This window comes from Mizuhopecten yessoensis, unplaced genomic scaffold, assembly GCF_002113885.1.
Source record: "Mizuhopecten yessoensis strain PY_sf001 unplaced genomic scaffold, ASM211388v2 scaffold10023, whole genome shotgun sequence".
Taxonomy (NCBI): Eukaryota; Metazoa; Mollusca; class Bivalvia; order Pectinida; family Pectinidae; genus Mizuhopecten; species Mizuhopecten yessoensis.
The window spans coordinates 7618-25085 of record NW_018408340.1 but is presented as its reverse complement, the minus strand read 5'-3'; the positions used below and the strand labels follow the sequence as shown (position 1 = coordinate 25085).

The 17468-nt window shown below is 34.3% G+C and overlaps 1 protein-coding gene across 1 annotated transcript; it reads right to left on the bottom strand.

Moving 5' to 3' along the window:
* Window positions 1-3941: 3941 nt before the first annotated feature.
* LOC110459308 (multiple epidermal growth factor-like domains protein 10) lies at window positions 3942-17081 on the bottom strand. Its single transcript, XM_021511496.1, has 8 exons — window positions 17001-17081; window positions 15380-15475; window positions 8968-9060; window positions 8638-8725; window positions 6483-6578; window positions 4934-5071; window positions 4504-4704; window positions 3942-4129 (listed from the first exon to the last, which is right to left on the bottom strand). Exons 1-8 carry the CDS (start codon window positions 17079-17081, stop codon window positions 3981-3983), a joined length of 942 nt encoding a protein of 313 aa, XP_021367171.1. The 3' UTR covers window positions 3942-3980.
* Between the last annotated feature and the right edge of the window lie 387 nt (window positions 17082-17468).

Below are 17468 nucleotides of genomic sequence, written 5' to 3'. Positions count from 1 at the left end.
TTTTATAAATACATGTTTACTTAATTTTAATGTGTATCAAAAGGGAGTATAAAAAAGTCCTCGATGCGATAAATTCGGCCTTACCCCCTATGAATTGTACTGACCCTCTCTGGTTCCATAGTAGGTCAGTAACAAACCATATAACTAATAATGTGTACCTTTTAGTGAACCACTGTGATAGTCAAAAGTTTATTCAGTGACCGCGTACACACGTGCACGATCGACAGCGAATACATATATAAAGGACAACTTGCACACTCAAAGGGGTTAATATAGAGATACATATGTCAAGTCCGTAAAGACGTGATTTTAAACATAAGCAGGCATCAAAAATGTTCATACCTATATTATTTAGTACTTGTAATTCTATGTGCAGATATCTAGTTACATGAGAAAAAAGACATACAGGCACTATAAACAGTAAAATGGTTTTGAAACACTTATAAAATGGCACCTACGGACTGATAATTCTACTTCCTGACAATTTTGTTCTCTTTCCCCTTATCAGCCGTCTTCCTTCGACACTCGTGTATTTTTGCGAAACAGAATGAGCGTTGTTTACAAATTCTTCATATGATTTCCCTTTACTAACCTGTTTATGGTAAAGGTGCCAGCTAACGCTTTTCGTAATTTCGAGGTTCTATTTAAGGACTCGCAGAGCTAAATCAGCCGATCAGTCAGTGTTCCATGCGATTGTAATCCATACCTGGCACCCACAGACTGATATGAGGAGTGACATGTTCTGTTCTACAATTATTGAGTGTTATCTATACACTTATAAACACACTAACCTAACAAGCACTCCTTGCTATTTATTATGGTTTACATGCACAACATTCGATTACTGCACCGGAGCGTTACACTGACCATGCATTTACAGACATTGTTGAAGGCTACGTAGGATAAATCACACAAAATAGCTTTGGATATCCTGTCAGGTTACATTAAAGATATTTCATTCTAGTTGTAGCATAACATTAAAATCTTTCTTATTTGACTTAGCCGGTTGGTAAAATATGCAATAATGTGACGAAATGATCACGAAGTAACGCCTGCATATCTTAATGAGGGCGATGGTGTCAGTGCTGTGACTGTTACATGAATTTCAATAGGAGTTCTCACCTGATGCCTTAGCCAACGTCAACGTTCTCAGTACTGACCAGATGACCAGCGGGAATATGTAGCGGTAAAGCCTCATGTCTGGTCGGCTATAAGTCAAACACCTAATCTGTAAAACAGCTTACTAACCAGGAAGTTCAAACAGGTCTAGGATACAAAACACAGGTATTCATTGAGGATTACACCTGACTGATTTAGAATCGGTAAAGTTGTTAATATACATCGGTAAACCTAAGCTCTTCTGTATACACATTAATGCAAAGAAGTAATAATGACAGTGCAGACGACAACTGAGTTTGTCAAATTTTAGTTATTCATTTTGCACATAAAAGAACGGGGCGATCTATTTATTTCATATACTTTGGATAAAATAGCACAATAATATAGAAGTTGAACCAAGATTCGTTTAACATTTTAAATAACTACAAAAGTAAGGCTTAAAGTGTACCGATCCATTTGATATATATACATATCTTAATCCTCAGTGAATACCTGTGTAATTGTATCCCTAGACCTGTATAAACTTCCTAGTTGGTACATGCATATATATATATATATAACGAAAAACAAATAACAGAAAAAGTCTCTTAGCCTTTAACTGAGTGCACATTAAATTAGGACGTCATCAATACTATCAAGTCACAAACAATACAAAGTATGGGATATCCCTTGTCTCCCTTTCACGATAATTGTCTTATAAAAATACGTTTATTGTGAACTATTCAGACCGGGTTCTTTGGTTTCCCTTTTTATAACATTGGGAGAATACATTTAGTATATAGGGATAACCGTGAATTTTTTGTTAGCACAATTATGAATATGTTCGTTAACATGTAAAACATTTAAATCATCATGTAAGGTTTGCTGTCAGTGTAGTGCCTTTCTCTGTTTGTATCGGCGTCATAAATGTCGCGCCGTGTGTAGGGAACCATGAAATAATCCTCGATAACCATGGACAGAAACCAGAAATCATTAACTAAATAAATCAAGCTACCTTCTGAACATTTTCCTCTCCTACATTCTATCCTTTTCAGTCATGTTTCCGTTGGCATCTGTGAATCTCTTTCAACACAGGACACGCGTCGTTTACAGTTGCACATATTCTTCACATCATCTCCCTTTACCAACGTTTCTATGGTATATTTGCTTACAGGTGCCAGCTGCTGCTTTTCGTAATTTCAGGAATCCATTTAAGAAAATATCAATGTCTAGACCCCCCCCCCCCCCCCCCCCCAGTTTTTTTTTCTATTGTCATTATTTATTCTGGTAAATGAACTAAGTATTATAATATCTAGTGGAGTTTATTTATAGGTTAATCAGCCATCAAATCTAGGAAGTAGTCTATTGTTTTCCTTATCAGATGGTTACATACATTTGACTCATTGTACTCCGAACTCCGATTAAGACTATAGTTTGTGGCAAGGTTCAAAGTAAAACGATACCATAAAGTAGGATATTATATGTAACGATACACAACATTTTAAGAGGGAGAATGATGCCGAATTTGAATTGAGCATAGGTTTATGTGTATCAATGATTTTCTGTTTACATATACTCGGGACTATGATTGGGATATATTTCTGCTGAAGCATATGATATATTTTTGGTTATACTTGTAAGGTGACATAAACAAAAACATCAACCAGAAAATGAGGTGTCCATATTCTTGCGTTTATAGTGGTATACTTTTAAAACAATACTCACAATACAGTACTGTACAGTATATGCTAATAAGATACACGATATTAATGTAACCCTACCGGAAATGTTCAAATACATCACAGTTGATATAAATCAGATCATTCAGACATAAAAAACATCCAATCCGCAAGAAAAAGAAGATGTGTTAATATGCAACGACAGAACTTGTTTGTAATCCTTTAGTAACATGAATTTGGCCAGTAAGAATCAATTGGTATATATACGTGAATACAATTTGTCAGTTTTCTTTCCAAGGTCAATATGAAAAAAGTCAATATGATTTCAGAAGCAGTGTAACCTAATAAATTACATGTAAAATACAGTAATAAAATACATTATATTATTTTTAAAAGATACAGCTCTATATTGATTTACTAGTTGATGCAGAGTGTGTTTGCCTCATTCACGTGCATACTAATGATACATGAACATTTTGTTTCTTCCATAATGTACATGTATATAACTCAACCTGATCTCCACCTGATAGTGAAATTGACCATGCGTTAGATGTACACGAACAGGGCAGCATCTTATGCTACTCAGTAAATATGCTATACATATGTAACTTAAATTTATATTGAATACATACCAGTTTTATTCTTACGGTTTTCCAACAGTCTCAACTACAAGCCAGGTAATTTCATATGGACTTTGAATAACGTCTCGCTCAACATGTTAAATATCTGCATCTCCGATCACGTATGGTCTTGCTAGGCACTTAGTTATTGGTGATTTTTATTTATTGTTAATGAACGAGAGCTTTTTATGAGTGAGATACCTTCTTGCATTATTTTCTTGATTATAACTTTTACTATTTGTTTGTTGTTGTTGATAATTTGTTTGATAAAACTCTTTCTTTGGGCCCATGAAGATAAAGATATCTATTTGTTCAATGCATATTATGCTTTACCTTAACAGTGACAGGATATATGACACATGTTTGGGTTCTACAGTAATAAAACTAACGTTTAGATATTGTGACAACGTAAAAAATCACACAAGAATTGACAACAATTTAAAGGTTCATCACCTACATATTATTGTGCTAAGTTATGAGACGAAGTCATCACAGCAATAACTGTAGGTGTGTAAGTTAGTTCCAGTAACACGGTTACGTTGTGTTGAAGGATGGAACTATCCAGTTAACAAGAACCAGTGCCCTAAGTTTTCTCGTCAACATCTGTTGTGTTGTATATATGAGGAATTTCCACCTCCCTGCGTCCAAGCTGTTCATAATTTGCCTCAGTGCGGGAGATCTGGGCAATGGTTTGTTCCTTGTTTTGAGTTGTTATTTCGTCGTAGGTATTATCTGGAAAATGCAACACAAACATAGACTGATTTTTATTCTGTTAAGATGATTGTAATGTTATTAACATGAGAAAGTAGGCCGTAAAGTTGATATATCCTAACACCGTTCGAAGTTAGTTTGAAAGCAGGAAAAATTGTAATCAAGGTATCGCGGTTTCCTTTTTTACAAACCATATCATTTTGGAAACTATTGCTTTTTTCCATTGTAATCGCTCTTGTTGCAAACAATCGTTTCAAACGATTGATAGTTCTTATGTGAATATACAAGTGTAGTAGAATCGGGAAAGAAATTGCTTCTGTGTAAAACAACTGAAACATATTTAGATTTGCGTTATAGTTTGCTTTTATTTATCATACCGTCACATAGATGTTCACCTTGATCTTTATTTAGCTCGTTTGCAGTTCTGGACAATGATATATCTGTCATACGAGAAGCACCTGCGGTGTCACCTCGCTTCATCGTCAGACGTCTGGCCAGTACAATGATCACGATGACTAGAACCAGTATAACCACTCCTGATCCAGCGCCTATTCCAACTGCGGCGTGTAAGGCGTCCCCTTTCGTTATAATTACCACTACAGCATACAAAGTGATGATTTGTACTGTGTATGCCATGGATTTCCCCTTAGTTATCATTTTGTATGTGTTGTCCCCCCTTTTCATTTTTCGAGTTGGGGTGTCTCTTTGTTATTATATTCTTCACATAAGGTTGAAATTTAATCTTATAAATACACTAAATACTGAACAGATCACTTTTAGAAACTGTTTGATAGGATAAAGTCCCAAATGTATAAAAAATATTACCTTTTGTGTCACATGTGTCTCCAGTCCATCCTTCTGTACATCCTATCGCACAGTCCCCCATATCCTTGTCGCAACTCACACCTTGACAATTGCCACACAACTCTGAACATTGGCTGCCATAAAAACCGGCTACACATACTACAAGCGCAAGCATACTCAGACGTCATAAAAAATCCTGAATAAATAGTACTGTACATGGTAATTTGATTTGTGTATTTCAAAATAAAAAGAGGCGATACTAAAGTATTATACAAAACGGTATTTTAAATCAAAATTGAAGGAGCAAGGGAAAATATGAAAAAATAAATAAAATATTGAGATGGCGACCCCTAGACAGTTCAAGGAGAATAAGACCCTGTTCTTATGTGCACTTGGGTATGATCAGTTTTCAAAATAAATTATGATGGTCATATGAAAAATTGCTCATTATCTCTAATTACAATGCCAGCTTGAACTTGTCAACGTTTGTCAATTTCAAGATTGAAAATCCAGCAATATTAAATACGACCCCATAACACAAAATATTTTTCGTCGTTGTAATTTTTGATAAAGATAGTTTATGGTACAATTAAAACATAATATGTATACAGTGTCAGAAAGATTAGACCCAGAGCGCGGGGTAAATATGTAATCGAGACTTTGCAGGGGAGCTTGGGTCCCATTTACACACCCCCTTACCCAAACTAGGATCTGTTCCTGTAAGGATTATGATTTTTGGAATTTTACTTTTTATTAGTCTTTTGGTACAATTGAACATAACGAAAAGTGTAAACTGGTATAGCATTAACGAAGTTGTTAATCCCATCAGATAATTCGATTTAATAGGCGTACGATTTTCTAGAAAATGACATATTTTTTCCACCTACATGTCATTTGGGATTTTGCATACAAATTCTCGTTAGTCGTATCTATAGTCATTTTATTTATCTATTGCTTTAGGACGAACACAAAGTATTAGCTCTTTTTATCGGAAATCATTTTAATGGTGGATATATTACAATATCAGTTGATATACTATTCAACTTAATCAACGAAGTAATTATTAATTATTCTTTTGATATTCTAATTAATCCAAAAAGATAAAGTAAACATTAAATGATCAAACATTTTTTTCGTTGAATCAGCATGTTTGTATAAAGTACATGTTTAGCTCCGACTTTTGCCTGCACGTTCCTACCTCAAAATACTAACTCCTCAGTATGAAGTTTTCATTATTTGTCACAGTCATCTTAACTTATTATCATGTACCATTGTTATAATCAAGAAAACATGATAAAACTGATAAAAAGTTATCCTCTATTGTTTTATTTATTTATTTATCTTTTTCTATTGATAGGTTCAAGTAGGTATGAGAACTGTTAAACGAGATATTGATACTTGATCACATTTAGTTAATATTGATAAACGTTTCATTCAAGAATCTGGTGATTAAAAAGGACAAACTTTCGATACTATTCCAGCATCTTCCTGAAATTTGAATAAAGTATAAAAAAAATGTTTCAAGCCATATCCAAGTTAGATTTACATTGATACAACTAAACGATCATACCTTCGCATTCTCCACTACTTCTGTGACATAAAGTGTCTTGACAGTTTTCAGGACAAGACTGGTTACACTCAGTGCCATAGAAGCCGGCTTCACATTCTAGAAAATTGAAACACGTTTAATTTCCTCCCAGAATCTGAATTAAATGTCATAATATCATTATCTTTTTGTTCGTAATATACAAATCTAGATGTTGTGGTACATGCATCAGAATAGTTACCATCGCGAATCAAATATTTGATTATCAAATAGATCAATTACAAACATATTTGCTTGGTCATCTGAAGTTAACATTATTTCTCAATCACAGCATACATGTAATTCTACGATACAATTATTGTACGTTTTGACTATCATGATTTTCTTAATAAAGATTGACACCTATCGCTGCATTATGTACACACAAATTTATATATTGCGGTTATGCTAGGAATAGCATTATCTTATTAGGAAACCAATCTGTGGTATTGACATTTATACAACATTAACGAAAAAGTTCTACATGTATGTCGTTATTTTAAGATAATAAGTCCAAATTTGTTTTAGAAGTAAGCTGTTCGATTATTGGGTGTGCCTTAATTCAGGTCGTGATACAAGCTAATCATATGCTGTATTAACGAATTAATTTACTGGTAACTACGAGATTGTTGGTCCAAAATCTTTTTTGCTAGAGGTAATAATAGGCTTGCACAGATATTTGATGCATCTTGTTATCTGTATGGTTATCATAATTTACCAGGTACATGTAAAAGTTTTTGATTAAATGATGTATGTATTATCTATACATTGACCGTTGTCTAGATTACAGACGTTGTTCCTGCAATTAATAGGACAAAGCTGGCTACACAAACTGTCATATATTCCAACAGCACAATCTGAAAACATCGGTTAATAAGTCACCCGATTTATCGACAAAAATGGCTAGTAAATAGAGAGTATTAAACAGTGTCTGCATACTCGTAAAAAATATCAAAATATATGACACACACGTAAAATAAAGTTGGTATTACTAAAGATACTGTAAGATATTCTATTTATTTCATTTTTTTACGAAAATCTATCTCAGAACGCGAAGCGACACATCAAGCTGACAATACTCCATCTATGTCATTTATATATGCCAAAAAATATAGTCCTCTCTGCAAAATAAAAAAAAATGTAAAAACTCATTATTAAAATCCTTTAAGAAGTTATTTTAATCAGGTAGATACTTAGTTCAATTTTTTCATAAAGAGTGGCAAATGACTATAGTAATTTAATCATTAAAATAAAAGTCCCGTCATATCAACTCAGATCGCCACGCGTTGTTGATAAGCGCCGAATCTCATGGTTGGGAGTGGGGAAAAATCAGAGTGGTTTTGTCAATACTTATTCTGTTTATATAATATCAACACTACTTATGAAAGTTGTAACTAATCACTGTCAAAGATGACCATGATTTTCTTATTCTTTCTGCCGATCGGTTAGCCTAACTTGAAACTTGGAGACGCTGACACCGTGTTTCAATTCACATAAGTTTCCTTTGATCACATTGTTAAAATCACTGGCCTGCATAATCTGCTGGCTTCCATTTATAAAAATGAAAGCTACCTGTGGAATTAAACGCTGTGCTTCCCACAGAGAATAGTTTACCCGTGATAAATATGTAGGTAACAGTTTATTAATCTAGACAGTAGAATGTCTCAGACGGATTTTCACGAGCCCTGCGTATCGTTAAGTTAACTAGGCTTTGAATATTTGGGTCACTTCTATAATGCCAGGTCTTCTGATTGGTATGTTATTCATGGCAGTTTATAATCAGTGTTTTATTGGTCAAATAAGCATTTGTGATATTTTTCATCAGTGAAAACATTCACTTTTGTGGAATAAATATTTTTCAATATATCTCATTGGTAAGAATGTAAAAATATAATATATTACTCTTACAAGCTATAACATGTGGATTGAGCCCGGAGGCTGTGGTTCGTGTATGTACGTGTGTAGGCCAACGTATATTATTTCTTTTATATTGTTGAATGTTATCTCGATATTATGAAATCACTATCATATGACAACAGTACAATTATGTTAACTATTATAAAATTAACGTCTACAACTCATCGTAAATGTCCTTTCATTTCTCATCAATGTTTCATTAGCAAGAATTAGCTTTTCTTACCTGTGCACTGGCCGTTCTCTATGTTACAGACGTTGTTTTTACAGTATGCAGGACAAGACTGGTTACAGAAATTGCCATAGGATCCAACCTAACAATCTAATAATAAATATTAAAAAGCCATAATGAAATAAGTGCATCAAAGAGTTTCATATATATATATATTACTTATCGTAAACTATTGAATAGTCTCCTCACAAATTCATAAATAGACACACGTTATTGAATTGAAAAAGCAAATGCTCGTTGATGATATCACAAGTAAAACACACAGGGCAAATATTTGTTTTATCATTAATATGAAGATCAGTTACTGAAATTTAATATCCTTACGGAAACAATTTCCTGCCGTTTTGTCGCATGTGTCAGTGCTACAGCCAACAGGACAAGGTGAACAGGCTTGTCCGTAGAATCCATCATTACAGTCTGAAATTATAACATTTATAAAAAGCTAGCACTGCACATAAAATACTCCACGGTGCACATGCAAAATGACTCCTGCAGGAACCCATGTATTACAGTTCGATAATGCATGGTCTATATAATTGATCAAATATGCATGTATCCTTTCTATAGAAATAGACAATCTTTTACCAAAGGCTTATACTGTTCAAAGCAAGACAAGATAAACGTACACATTAAACAAATTTATCTTTTATAATATAACTTATATGTAAATTTTGAATTTCAGGGGTCATTTTGAAATTTGCATAAAATTTCTTCGAATTACATATAATAAAGTTTCAGGATACAACATAACTTTGCGTTACATGTTCGACACAATCATGTCTAGAAGTAGCATTTGTCTATATAAACAATTTTGAAATTAAATGCTTTAGTGTCAAAATTAAATACATATACACATATTGATATCTCTTTTGCAGATGCGATATTGGACGAAAAATCTACTTTGATTCTTCTTATTATAAATTGCATTGCTTGGTGATAAATATCGCACTGTTTTGCCTATTATTTATAAGCTAGTTGTAGACAACTATCAATTTGGAATAGTTCCTTAAAAGTAACAAAAACCAGTAAAATATGGTATTCATTGTATCCACAACAACATCATATTATGTACAAACAGCGAATCATTAGTATAAAACTAAATCTTTCATCATTACAGATTTCATTTAATAATAATAAAACTACTGAACATAACTAATAGCAATCTGTTCTTAGATATCTTTCTCTAGCAAATTATAAACGACGCCGCTAGAAAACCATCGATCAGTAATCACTATGATGTAGATAAAAATATGGGTAAAGGTATATCAATATTTTCAAGGAGCCCAGTGGTTTCCTGAAAGTTGATCATGATACTTCATACTTAAACAAGTTCCTGACATTTTGTCGCATGTATTACTGCTACATCCAACATGACAAGGTGTACAGGCTGGCCCGTAGTATCCATCATTACAGTCTGAAAATATTGCCATATCCAGTATGTTGTAGTACCGACCTAAATAATGATTACGACTATACAACTGAATGTTGAATGATCACTCTGTCTGATAATCTTTGACTCATAGAATACATCAACTTGAATGATTTATAAAAACATTCAAATATACAAGAGTTGACTTCAACTTCTTACATGGATAAAGTGTATTTATCTTAGATCGCAGGGTTCTTTGATGTTGTTTTTAATTGTATTGATAAGGATAGTAGTGGTTGCAGGAATGTAACCTTTGTATATCCATTTGAAAATTTAAATCTAATTCCCAAGTCCTTTCAAACTGCTTCACTATGAAAGTGGTGTGCATTTTGTATTACAAAATGTCCTTACGCAAGTTATTGTTAGTACAGCAGTTCACTTACTTGTGTACTGGTCAGTTTGTCAAGCTGTGACTAACCTGTATAACGATGTGATGAAATTATTGACTTGTTTTGTCCTTCAACTGCCTGGCATTTTCCCTATCGATATACACTGTACCGAATAAGGTGCTGGTTGGTTGTAGATATATCCCCATATCCCGTTTAAATCAGTAGTGGGTTAAACAGATGATTATTTGATGATTTATTTTACAGCTAAACAACAAATCGCTCGATAAAGGGACCGGTCGGTCTTGAAACGTTGCGACACGTTTGATACGTTCATTAAATGCATTAATGAGTAAGACACTTTTGTAGATACATACTCTCCAATTGATGAATGTTGTTTGACGTTTCTTAAATGTGAATTTTATAAATATCACGTTTAGATTTTGTCTTTCTAACAAGTTACAACGTTGTCATTTTTGATTATTGGAAGTTTTTCTTACCTACACATTGACCGTTGACCATGTAACAAACGTTGTTTTTACAATGTACAGGACAGGACTGATTGCAAAAACTACCGTAAAATCCACTATCACATTCTGTAAAGAATTTAAATAAATATGCAGAAGACAGAAACTTGAGTCGATGTAGTCGATATTTATAATGAACTACATTATTATTCTCCAATAGCTTCCGATACCACACTTATAAAAACAAGCAAGAAGCCAATAAGGCCTGTTTCTCTCATTTGTTTTCAAATTTGATCTTCACAGTGGGTCATCGCAATCTGTTCAAATAGGCTTAATTTCATTTATATCTATATAATAGGTTTCATTATACAGATTTAATAACTGTACAGTACAATGTAGCTTTTATCACAAAAAAAGTAATATAAGCTTTCAAATGTTATTTAACTGTGATATTTCCAATATAACCACAAATTTCATCTGGGCGAAATAGCTAACTTATTTTGTTATGAAATCACCTTTACTCAACACTCAGACAGCGATACCCCACGTCATACCCTATGACAGATTTTCTATATCATCCGATCTGTCTTGTACATTAACGTGACATTTAGCCGAATTTTTACAATGCGATGTATTCCTCCGCACGTTTACTGCTTGCAATTAACAATCTGCATGATACATGTTCTGTTTTTGTCGTTATATGTAGTTTTGACGTTGTTAGATATTTGATGTTGTAGATACAATATAATCTGTGAAATACGTTGTTATCTATGTAAGGACGGACTACATTTTTATGCGGAAGCATTCAAATGTAGATTAAGTAGTAAAAGATGCGAGAGAAAAAATAAATTACCTGTAACTGAGCAAGATCGGGTTATCTAAGTATCGGGCTAAGATTCTGTAACATCCTTATCTCGGCTTACGCCTCGGTTGGGATTGTGTTACATAATCTTAACCCTCGACTGAGATAACCCGATCTCGCTCAGTTACAAGTAATAAATGCTATTAATCTCTCTTCGAATTAATCTCATTTCACTATGATCGCTGCTATTGCAGGTTTATATAACATTTAAGACATATTACATGATCAGTAAAACTCCGTTTACACCTAAATTAATTAGCTCAACTTCTTAACATTATCTATGGGGTTTTTCTCATATCACATTGCAAACAGGACAACGTCATAAACCACAGCAAACTTGTCAGCTTTTTATCCCATGTAATCTTTAGGACCAGGGGAGCTCACAAATGATTGATTGCCGCAACAAGACAAGGACTGATACTGAAGTGTCAAAACCAACGATATCTCATAGTTGTTTGGCAGCTTATGTCATTGTCATGTTATTGACTTTACTATGGAACTGTTTGTGTTTTCAAACCAATTATGCATGTATTGCTGTAACTTTTTTTAACTTTATAGAACATGTTGTTCATTGCTTTCAACCAGCATTTGATCATTGAAAAAGTCTGTAATGCAATTGTACAAACCCGCCTCCCTCATCATTTATTTAAATGATGATAATGATATATAACGGAATATAGTTGATTTAAATCAATCTGTTTCAATACCCCTGCATTTTATCCAATATAAAAAAAATACATTTGGAGACACAGCAGTCGGTAACCAATATAACGTAGAAGATAAAAAAGTGTTAAAGAAAAAAATTGCGATTGTCAAATGCGGCAAGACAATATAATACTTTTTTACGTTTCACATTATGCATGAACTTCTTCATATTCAGTATCAGAAAGCAGCGTCTTTAGTTTTGTGAATGAACATCAGTTTGTTTTATCTCTAACTTGAGGTATTTACAACGCCTACAATTTGTAATCGAGTGTATCGTAACTTTAAGTGTTAGAACCCCAGTGATGTCTTCAAAACATCATTGATCATAAACACTACTTACGTAAACAATGGCTGGTAGTTTTGTCACATGCGTTACTGCTACAGCCAACAGGACAAGGTGTACAGGCTAGTCCGTAGAATCCATCGTTACAGTCTAAAATAGTATCATTTATTATATGATTTATCCGGTTTTATTACGGATTTAAAAATTATACAATCAAAACTAAAAAAGTCTGTTTCAGAAATAAAATTGAAATATCAAAATGTAGAATATTGATTTCTTCATTTCTTTTATTTATATCCCAGCAGTCATTATAATGAACTTGTCACTTAAACTGCTTTATTAAATGAAGTTGCTCGGAATATTGACCATTATCTTTGTATTACAATACTATTAAATGATTACCTGTACACTTGCCAGTAGGGCAGTCAGTGCTCCTACAATTGAATGGACATCTACAGTATACGCCTGAAAAGCCAGTGGAGCAGCCGTCTGGAATGTACCAGTCCAAATGATCCCTTGTTGATAATAAACGGGTAATAGTTGCGCACTTAATATGAAATTGCTCTTCTTATTTTGGCGAATGCATTGTGTATTATTAATTACTAAATTAATTGCTTTCAAGATTACTCAGTACAACACGTAAAACAATTTTTTAATCATTACTGATTTCCCTTCAATTCGATCGAATCTTTTTAATTACCCTTCTCAATTCCTTGACTGAAGAGTAATAATATTTCATGATTTTTCAAGACTGCTTTCTAATTGTTTCGTCACCGACCTCGACATTACATTATACAGTTGTGGGATTGCACAACGTTACACGATGTGCGGTGTGCGCACGATGTGTGCACGGAGTGTGAACGATGTGTGCACGAAGTGCGAACGATAAAAAATTGGACGATCATTGCTTGCGCACATTTGTGAGGACGATCGACGAACGTTGTGCGATAACAATCGTGGTTGATGTAAATTGAGGAATGGCTAAACAATATATACGGTTTGGTGTTTAAACATATAAACTTGATTGTTTAGTATGTTATTTAGTATGAATACACTAATCTTTCTGTCTACACTTAAATTTAGAAATAGTGTGTTCGGTGTTTTTTAAACGACCTTAATCGACACATGTAACATTACAACACAGTCTCGGCAACAAAGGTAAACATAGCCACTTTCTACCTGAACCGTAGTTTTTCCCCGCCCGGGGCACTTACGTAACTCGCCAACGTGTGAAAACCAGGCGAAGGGGAGCTATAGATCAGAACGAATGCAAATAACAAATACTCAACGTCAAGTTGTGTATTCATAACGGTCATACGGTTACTCAGCAAATTGTTATTTCCCTGTTGTGTTACCTAGCTAGGAGCCAAATCCATTCTTGACAGTCTAACGGTCACTGTATACTGTGTTACACGCATTGTAAAAGTGTAGGTTATCTTTATTACTGTGATGAAAAATTACAGTAATATGAACAGTGTACATTATTGCATACGAGTTTTCCGGGGTTTTTTTTATTCCATAATATTGATCAACAAATTGTACCAAATCGTAAAGTTGTGCGGAGAGAAGCGCACAACGGGACGAACGATGGTTAAATCGCACAGTTGTGCGCAGAATTGGTGGACGATGTGCGGACTGTGTTTGAACGATGTATGCACGGTGTGCGCACGGTATTTTTGGTGCGTTGTGCGGTCACACACCTGTTCGTGCGCACTGACAGGTATAAATAACCTCATTCAACCTTGTTTCAAAGGCAGTGAATATATGGGGTCTCTGTAAAACATCATTCCAGAATAACCTAAATACGTTGTGAAGAAATAAGCAAAAACAATACCTTATTTAATACCGATCTGTTCCTTGCTAGTATTACACAAGAACAACCCAACCTAGCATACAGTTAACCACACATGGCCTCGGACCAATACCAGTCTAATAAAAGTTAAATCATTTCTTTAACACTGAAAACTAATTTATATGATTCTGGATTTTTTGTTGTTCTATCTAATTAAAAAATAGAAAATTAAAAACAAAAAAATGGAAAAAAAATAAACATAACAAAACCAATAAACATAACCGAAACTCAACAATAACAAAAACAAAATGAAAAATGTACTAATTGTGGTGAAGGAAAGAAACGATATTGTCGCTACAATGGGAACTTTTTTGGGTTATGCATGGAGTGTTTGCGATATCAATCACTCAAACACCCAGTATTGTTGCTTGTGATCATTATAGTGGGACATAAATATCAAAGATCCCCATCGGGAAGATGGGGAAATATCTTCCTTGCTGTGTAATAAATCATTTTATATTATCGTATAAATAAACATCATCTCTTATTATACGTGATCAACAAATATCTTTAACTTGAGAATGCCTCTTATAGCTAAATATATCTGAAATGCGTTGACTTCGATGCGACGTTTTGGCATCCCTTTCATTAAAGGTGTAACAAGGTTGTTTAAACTTAAGCAGACCATCAGGTTAGATAACCACATATCCGCGGAGCAGAGATTTCTCTGTAATACCAACCATAAAAGTAGGGGGTATTAATATTTCCCATATCATTTTAATACTATACTTAAAACAGTGATTTTCAACAATTTTAATTTTAATTTCTACTTACGAAAGCCGACTGTGACGTGAACGGAAACTTTAAAATACCTGTGCACTGACCGTTGTCCATGTTGCAAACATTATTTCTGCAGTTAAGAGGGCAGGGTTGATTACAGAAACCACCATAAAATCCAAAATCACAGTCTGAAAAGAAAACAAAATAAAAAACCAAAAGCAAAACTAAAATGTTATCCCTCAATGTGGAAATAACAAATACATTCTTTTGCAATAAGTTTGACTTTGTTTTTTCAGTAGGGTCAGTGATTATAATGAGATATAACAAGAAATTAATTATGATTCTTCCACAAACAAATCCCAACCTTTGGGATATGATAAGATGATTTCTGTGCTTCGGCCTGTCGTTTTGGTCCTTTTGCAATAAGTTTGACTTTTTTTCAGTATGATCAGTGATTATAAAGAGATATAACAAGAAATTAAACATGATTCTCCCACAAACAATGATTGGGATATGATTAGACGATTTCTGTGCTTCGGCCTTTCGTTTTGGTTCTTTAGCCAGACTACGAATACATCCAGGACCTCGCCCATTATTCCCCTTATTATAAAAAGATGCACCGATCTGAGTTTAAATATTGTTTCCATATAAACTGATACAAAAACAATGATGTAATGTAAATGTTGAAGAGCAGATAATCTCGATGACGATAGTAATCAAACTGCCCTGATAGTTGAGCACTTTAACCGCATAACAAATGTCAGATTTTTTTCAAACTTTGGCGTTGCAACTTAGGTAGAATGTTTAAAATGGACATGAGTATTATGTAGGAAATAAATGACAGAAGTAGACCATATAAAGTACTAAGCACTTCTGTATCCTGGTACTTTACTTCCCCAGTTGTAAAATGTCCTATATCAACAATTTGTAGTAACTACTCACATGTACAAGATCTCTTAGTAGAATAGATAGTTTGCAAGCGCTGTGTGCTTCTTCAGCAAACTGCACCATGAAATTGTAACAAACACCTCAGTACAACTGTTTGACTTTGCTCCCCGACAAGGTCCCCGAGACAAAAATAAAGTATGTGTATGCATGCGTCAGTATTGCTTACTGTCTGATAATTGTTGTTATTATACCTCTACTTTATTACTCTATATAAAAGTAATTGGTTAAATCGAATATATCCCCACTTTTGCCTGACTGTGTGTTAGTCAAGTGTGTGTTAGTCTGGGAACCAAAACACAGCTCCTGAACTAAAACACACCTACACCCGAGTTTTTCCGCCGAGCCAATCAGGCGAGAGGTGGGCGGAGCTTGTCACCGAAATCGGAACCGACGCATGAGGCGGGCGGAGCTTGCTACTGAACGCGCATCCTATTGTGCAGACAACACTTTCTCTTGTTTCTTCAATTATGGCGCTGTCAAGATTTTCGGAACTGGATGAAAGTGATCTTAAGACTCCCCTCGAGGAAAGGGACCGGACAGTACCAAAAAGACTAGTTGGGACGTGAAGCTATACAGCTTATGGTTTACAAATATTTTCTAGTTAAAACGATCTCTCCAGTGTGTATCGGTATAATAAAATGGTTAAAGTTTGGGGTTGAGGGATAAAACATGTTTCTGGTGTCCCTTGACCATGCCTATTTCCCTCGGCTTCGCCTCGGGAAATAGACCTGGTCTCAGGGGGCGAGGGGTAGCGCTATGTCGTACCTGAACATGCTCCAGTTGGACTGTCACATACATTTCCTTTACAATTAACCGGGCAGTGACTGCAATTCCCAACATCTTCATAGTATCCGGCAGCGCAATCGTCTGAAATCGTAATTTAATGAATTGCTACGGATACAAATGGGTTACCATGCGTATCTAACTTTCGTTGGTTTATTTTCTAATTGTATAAATACACAAAATCGACCGAGTGTCTTTTACAGTTTGGCAATTAACTAACGATAGTTAGATAGACATGATAATCAACTATAACGAGTATGGGGACCTTTATCTTTAACATCATTCAGAACTCATGTCTAAAAAAATCGTATGTTTCTCATGTGAATACATTATTCCTTTTCTGATCGGAAAAGACAATTGACATAAGCTTTGACGTCACAATGGAATATATGACGTCCCACTACTTTAACAATTACTCTAAGGTATCCGTTTTAATGTTTTATACAATAG